The 7,914-nt window shown below is 36.4% G+C and overlaps 1 protein-coding gene across 1 annotated transcript; it reads left to right on the top strand.

The window, feature by feature from the left end:
* The first annotated feature begins 4,851 nt into the window (after positions 1-4,851).
* LOC113854589 (protein GPR107) lies at positions 4,852-7,780 on the top strand. The gene has a single exon (XM_027485686.1). The coding sequence runs from the start codon at positions 4,981-4,983 to the stop codon at positions 6,298-6,300; it is 1,320 nt and encodes a 439-aa protein (XP_027341487.1). The 5' UTR covers positions 4,852-4,980; the 3' UTR covers positions 6,301-7,780.
* Positions 7,781-7,914: the final 134 nt, after the last annotated feature.

The following is a 7,914-nucleotide window of genomic DNA, read 5'->3' as shown; positions in this document are numbered from 1 at the left end:
TTGTCTCTTTATGTTGTGTGACCGTGATACAACAAGAGGAACAACAACTTGAGAAAAGACATCAACTACAGAAGTTTTCGCATGTGTCTCTTTAATTTCCACCTTTCCTATTTCATCACTCCCACTAAACTGACCATTTTCAATGAACCTTACATTTTCAGACTCAACTATTCTCATACTATGGTTAGGACAGTAGAATTTACACCCCTTTGATTTCTCAGGATAGTCGATGAAATAACCACTAATGGTTCTAGCATTAAGCTTCTTTTCATGTGGATTATACACTCTTACTTTTGCTAGACAACCCCAGACATGAAGATGTCTTAAACTGGGTTTCTTTCCTGTACACAGTTCATAAAGAGTCTTTGGAACTGCCTTACTCGAAACTCTATTAAGTAGATACGCAGCAGTCTTTAATGCGTACATCCACAAAGACATAGGTACAAAACTGTAACTCAACACACTCCTAACCACTTCCATAATAGCACCATTCTGCCTTTTAGCCACACCATTTTGTTGTGGTGTACCAGACATAGTATATTGTGCACATATGCCTCGACATTCTAGAAGTTTCGCAAATAGACCTGGACATTGTCCACTTTCATCAGATTTTTCATAATATTCACCACCTCTATCTGACCTCATAACCTTTACCTTTCTATCTAGTTGTCTTTCCACTTCATCAATGAACACTAGTAAGACATCCACTGATTGAGATTTTTCATACAATACATACAGATAGCAATAACGTGAGTATTCATCAATAAAGATAATGAAATATCTTTCACCACTCCAAGATTAGATGTCAAAAGGACCACTGCTTCTTGTGGCTGGATTCTTTAATATGTGTTTGATTTGTTTTCCTTTAATACAATCCACACATACATCCCAGTCAGCAAAATCTAACTGAGGTAAAATTTCACTTTTCATTAACCTCATCATTCTTTCTTTGGATATGTGACCTAACATTTGATGCCACAAAAAAGCAGAGCATTCATTATGCACATTTAAATTACTACTAACAACATTCTCAACATGAAACAGAGATTCAACAAATTTAACATTAAGATTGAAATGATATAAACCATCAATTAATGTACCAGATCCAAAATAGTACGAGTGTTTATAAAAAGAAAAAGTATTGTTTCCAATCTTAAAATTAAAACCAAATTCATCCAACTTTGCAACAGAAACCAAATTTCTAGCATATTCAAGAACATAAAGACATTTTTCTATATCTATGCAACAACTAGTATGCAAGATCAATCTGTAAGTCCCTATTCTTTCTATCCATGCCTTCATTTTGTTCACCATGTACAAGAACTTTTCAGTTCCGCTTATGGGCTGGATCGAAAGAAATCCCTGCATTACATGTGACACATGAGTAGTTGCACTAGAATCTAACCACCAAGTGTTTTTAGGTACCACAATAAGATTTGATTCAAAGCATACTGAAACATAATATATCTTTCCTTTCGAACCAAACTTTTCTCTTCGGACAATCTTTCTTGAAGTGACTAGTCTTTTTGTAGAAGAAGCACCTCTGGTCCTTCTGGATTCGGCCTTCACAAACCTTTAATAAGGCCTTATTCTTCTTGTTCTTGTTGTCCTTTTTACCTGGTTTAGCCCTGCTACTACTAGCTCCTTCATGAAATGTGAGATGGACGGAGTGTTCTTTGAACTTCTTCAGCCTCCTTTCCTCCTGGACTAGCATGGCCTTAATTTCCTATATGTTTCATTTATTCTTAATGGTGTTGTAATTCACTTGGAACTGACCAAACTCAGGAGGGAGGGAGTTCAAAATGAACTGTTCTAGAAAGAATTTCTTTACCTCCATGCTTATTAATTTCAACTTTGTTGCTTGATTGATCATGTCAGTCACATGGTCATGAATAGGTCGTGACCAATCAAACTTCTTAATAGTTAGCACAGTCAACAGGGTACCTGAAACAAACTTGTCAGTAATGTCCGATTGTGCATACTCTTTTACCTTTGCTATAAATTCCCTAGCATTTTCAGTCTTTGGCATTGATGGCTTCACATTTTCAGCCATAGTCATCTTCAGTAGGCTCAAACTCAGCCTGTTTGACCTTTCCCAAGCTTCACGAAGAGGCTTTTCCTCTTTAGTACTGGTCTCTGTAATGGTCGCAGGCTCTTGTTCCATAATGATTACTAGGTCTAAGTGCATAACACCTAGCTGAAATCGAACTTATTCAGCCCAATCATCATAATTGAGCCTATTGAAGTTGACTACACCATTGCTCATGCCTTACGTATTCATAGGGATTGAAATATTTAACACATGCTTAAACATTTATGCTTTGAATAAACTTGATGGATTCAGACAGTCAACCGTCATCAATTATGTATCTAAGTTTGCCTTTGGGTAATATGTAAATACACAATTTATCTATAATGATGCTAAATAAATAACTTTAATTGATAATCAGTCACTCAAACCAATATGCAAGTCATCTTTGGATATACAAACATATTATGAGGTGTATTCATGTCTCCTTAATGTCATTAATCGTATGCAATGATCCACCTTTGAGTGATCTCCTAGCATTATAATTAATGAGCTAAATTGTTCACCATTTATGTTACCACATACATAGCATCAAACAATTTTGAACAATTTACAGTACACAATTGAATGCTTAAACAAACTTTTAAAGTCAAGCCACTTTGGTGACTAACAAGCTACCCTTAAAATTAAGCACTAAATTATGAGATTTCCATTATAATCATACAATTTAGAATTAATTAATTTAAGAATTTAATCACTTTGGTGAGTAAAATCCACTTTGATATAATTCTAAAATGATCTATAAATTTTATAAATTATATTCCTTATTTTGCCGTGAAATCACTGTGCATGGTCATGCTTTTATTTGATGCATGGTCGTGCTTCGATGAAGCAAGGCCATTCTTATTTCTGATGCACGCCCCTACTTCCTGAAGCATGGTCGTGCTTATATTTGATGCATGGTCGTGCTTGTTCCTGATGTGTGGCCATGCTCCCTGATGCATGGTGCTGCTCACTGATATATAGCCCTGCTCACTGATACATGGCCCTACTCATACTACATATTCAAAATCTAACGTTTCTAGCTTCCAAAACCTTAGGATTTTCAATTATTGAATCCAAAACAATTATTTAACATCAAAATTATGTCAATCCATCATATAAAATACCTAGGGTTCGTGTAATTTGGGAAAAACTTTAATGGAGAACCAATCTTTTATGGAGTATCAACGAAATTCACAGCCTAACTCTGACACCAACTGTTAGAATTTTCTTATTTCATTATGTAATTTTCATTGTGATTCAGCTATTATGAAATTACCATTTTCCTTAGGATCTTGAATTACGTTGTTCTCACAACACAATATATGGTTCTTACTCAATTAACAGTTTAGAGAGCACTAACCTGAATCCATTGCTCTTTGATGTTACCTCTCTCTCTTTGAAGTCGTTGATCCCTTTGTATTTTCTCCAATTCTTCCTTCCTCTTTTAGCTTTTCTCGGATGGTTGAGAGAAAATTCCTTTATTGCGTTTACTATGAGTACACTTAGAGACCGTGAAAATGATAAACACAATAGAGAATTCCTGTAACCTTTATTTAGTAACTGCTCTTTTATTTATTTAAAGGGAGAGGAGAGGATTTTCTTATAATTGTATTTATAATTATACCTTCAATGATTCTATATTTTATATTTAACTACCATAACATTAAATCATTAATTAAAGTCATATTATAAGTTATATAAGTTACTATAATAAGATTATTAAAATAATCTTACAGCTTATGTTTTAACTTTTTGTCTACGACTATGTTGAAGAACTGTTTGACTTTCTCGCTAATTTCTCCTATAGCACTCTCCAAGTTGTTGAAGAGTTCTTATAACACAGCGTAAGTAACTATACAACAACTAACAATTTAGTCATATTACTAGGCCACATATTGTGGATTGGGTATAGGTATGGTATCACACCAACCCTCCAACAAAAGAAATAACATGCCAAGCCGGCAAAGGAGAACTTGCATCTAATATATGAAAGGCAAAGGGTGATCAATGAGAACATGAAAAATTGCTTCACTTGACTAATACAATGTTGTATATGAATTTCAACAATATTAAAGTAGGCATCATGCACCTTGTCAACAGATTGAATCTGCGAGAAAGCTTGCCTCACACTTCCACATTTGACTTGACTACCTTTGTGGAACTCTTGAAAACTTCCCCAATGTCTTAGACATTTTTCTATGTGTTTTGCAGTACATATTAAACGAAGAACAAAAGAAAGAATTCAAGTGCAAAAGAGATTATTAAAATTGAATAGCCAAATAAAGTATTTTAACGCAAAATTTAAAACTCTCACAAAAATTAAATTCCCACTTTAAGGTCTTTATAGAAACACACTCTAATTGTTTTTATATTATTATATGAATTAGAAGAGGTTAGACTAATATATAACATTTAAGTGTATTATTTTCAAATAATAATAAAAATATAAATATAAATGTAGTTTGATAATTCTTTTATATTTAGAATGTCACTTTTTATTTTTGAAATAATTTAAAAAAATGTATGTATTGTAAAAATATATAATATTAGATGTGATGTTAATTTTTAATAACTCAAATAAAAAGATTGATAAACACCGATTAGAAAAATGACAAATATTTTTTTGTTAAAATTTTATTAAAATATAATAAAAAAATAATATGAAATATTACATTGATATGTTTTCCAATAATTTTTTTTATCCTAGAGTACTTGGGAGCAATTCTTTAATAAATTTTGGTAATTAGGGAAGGCTAAGTTTGCTGGTGTGGTGAGAATTTGAAGTTGACTGGTTTGGTATGTTGTTGATTTACATTACATTGGCGACGCGTTTACGCTACAGAGCTTATTAACAAGATCTGATCGGATCTGAAGCTGAAAGGGTTAAACGACGGTTGTGAATTGTGATGAAGATGGGGTCTTCAGCTTCCTCCTTCGTCCTCTTCCTCTTCCTCATAGTCGCTTTGTTGCCATCGTCGCTCTCAGAGATCCGCTTCTCGGAGATCCGAGACGACGATCGCCCCATCATTCCCTTCGACCAGTTCGGATTCACGCACAAGGGTCGCCTGGAGCTCAAAGTTTCCAAAATCTCACTCTCAAATTCTAATCTTGACCTCTCCAAAGTCGGGTTCTTCCTTTGCACCCTCGATTCGTGGCTCCATGTCCTTCAGCAACTCGAAGATGGTGAGATTCGCTGCGCCCTTCAGTCCGATCTCGTCAAGTCCGTTTACACCTTCAATACTCTCAACGGCCAAGACTCATTCAACGCTCCCTACAATGAAACCGACGCCGATCAGTACAACCTTGTCTTCGCCAATTGCCAATGGCAGCAGCTTAAAGTGAGCATGGACGTGGAGTCTGCCATGTACAATCTCGACGGAAAGAGCGGCGTTCGCGATTACCTCTCCGCCGGCAGAACCATCCTTCCGAGGGTTTACTTTCTCTTCTCGTTGGTTTATTTCGCCCTCGCTGCTGTTTGGATAAGCGTCCTCTACAAGAAGCGATTGACCACTTTCCGCATCCACTACTTCATGCTGGCCGTTCTCATCCTGAAAGCTTTGAATCTCTTGTGCGAGGCTGAGGACAAATCCTACATCAAGCGCAGCGGAAGCGCCCACGGTTGGGATATCCTCTTTTACATTTTCAGCTTTCTCAAGGGAATTTCACTCTTCACTCTCATTGTCTTGATTGGCACTGGCTGGTCCTTCCTCAAACCCTTCCTTCAGGATAAGGAAAAGAAGGTTCTCATGATTGTTATCCCTCTTCAAGTCGTTGCCAACATTGCTCAGGTCGTAATTGATGAGAGTGGCCCCTACGGCCATGACTGGATTACTTGGAAACAGGTCTTCCTCCTTGTTGATGTCGTGTGTTGCTGTGCTGTGCTCTTCCCCATTGTCTGGTCCATCAAGAACCTCCGTGAGGCCGCCAGGACTGACGGCAAGGCCGCGGTTAATTTGATGAAGTTGACTCTCTTCAGGCATTACTACGTCGTCGTTATCTGTTACATTTACTTCACCAGGGTTGTCGTTTATGCCTTGGAGACTATAACCTCCTATCGCTATTCTTGGACCAGTGTGGTTGCTGCAGAGTTAGCCACGCTTGCTTTCTATGTCTTTACTGGCTACAAGTTCAAACCTGAGGCTCACAATCCTTATTTTGTCATCGATGATGAGGAGGAAGAGGCTGCCGCCGAGGCATTGAAGCTTGAAGATGAATTCGAATTGTAATTTCTCTGAAAATACAAAATTAAGGTTTTGTCAATTTAGATGGTTGAAGAAGTTGGGACAGTGCTCAGCAATCCTCAGGTTTCATCTCAACAACCAGTAGAAATTTTATGTTACATTTTGTGGGGGGTATAGTCATCATCATGCTATATTTTCTGTGTTCTGGCCCCGTGCCAGTTCTATGAATTAGTGTCATAATATCCTAGACCCTTTGTGTAGTCCTGTGAACCGTATATTACTTCTAAGTATTGATACTTTGATACCATATCGTGCGAACATTTTTGTCATGACTGGTTTTATTCTACTTATTTCCCGCTTCAAACATCTATTACTGCAAATTGTGTCGGAATTTGTCCAACCATTAGCAGTTTAGCACTAGAACATAGAATTCTAAGTTTGTTGGAAACATTAATCTAACCATTACGACTGGAATTATGAATATGCATTTCTGGTGGCAAATGTAGAAATATCATGGAACCTACACTCATGAGTTCATTGTATGTAAGAATCAAACAAGGTGGAGTCATTGCACAAATCTGGTAATATAATGGAAAATTAAATCTCTAGTAAACTAGCTTTTACATTAAGTGTTTTCTGAAATGATTTACTGTGCGTAAGCAGCATCTCTTCGACAGCCCTTTTCCGTCCAAACTTAAAGCCTTGTTCTGAAGTGACAAGGAGTGCAGTGACACTTTTAGTCCGTTGCAGAGATAGAGGACTGGAGCAACCAGAGAATGAGAAGTAGAAACCAGAGCCCTTTCACTGCCACTTTTTTTATTTTTAATGTCTTTTAACTCTTCTAGGGTCCCTCATCCCAAACTGTAGCAAGCTTCTGTCTGCTGATCTCCACTCACAGTTCCACCAGTAATTTACCACAACCTACCATTCAGTTTATTTCAGAAGAGAATGACAAGCAAGATTGAAGAGAAGAGACTTATAATGTTGGGAGAATCTACTATGAGATTTGACAGGATTATGCTTAAGATTCATAATCAGAGAACACCTTCATTACCTCTCAGTTTCACAGGATTACCATTGATCTAAATTTCATCTTCTTTTGTGATTCTTGTGAGTAAATGTTTCGACAAGTTTTACATTAGTTTCTAAAAGCCTAACACAATCCTCTTCTTTTACCCGAGCTTGGGATTGGCTATGAGATCATAGGTGAAGGAAATTATTAAAAGAGATCTAATGATAAATAGTATTTCTAAGGATTTGGTTTTTGACCAAGTTCAATGGCGTCAAGTGATCCATATAGCCAACTTCACCTAGTGACATAAGTTTGGTTGTTGTTTTAAATCCTATGATACTTTTATTTTCTTTCATTTAAAGCCTGTTGGATGTGACTGAATGGCTTTGGCTGAACATGATTATGTTGCTTTCCTTGTTACCTAAATAAGTTATTGTTGGTCTAGTTGAATTTGTTATAATGTCTGTTCTCATTTTTTAATAAGTGTTATGCAATTTGAGCAAATTTGGTAGGTTGCCTTACTTTTTTATGTTCCAATATACTGGTGGTGGTGTGAGTGTCTGAGCAAATTTGGTAGGTTGCCTTGCTTTTTTATGTTCCAATATACTGGTGGTGGTGTGAGTGTATGAGCAAGAAAGATTTGTGGC

Source organism: Abrus precatorius, unplaced genomic scaffold (genome assembly GCF_003935025.1).
Source record: "Abrus precatorius isolate BTA unplaced genomic scaffold, Abrus_2018 Scaffold1, whole genome shotgun sequence".
NCBI classification, from domain to species: domain Eukaryota; kingdom Viridiplantae; phylum Streptophyta; class Magnoliopsida; order Fabales; family Fabaceae; genus Abrus; species Abrus precatorius.
The sequence above is the reverse complement of the archived record's forward strand: the minus strand, read 5'-3'. Positions and strand labels throughout refer to the sequence as shown.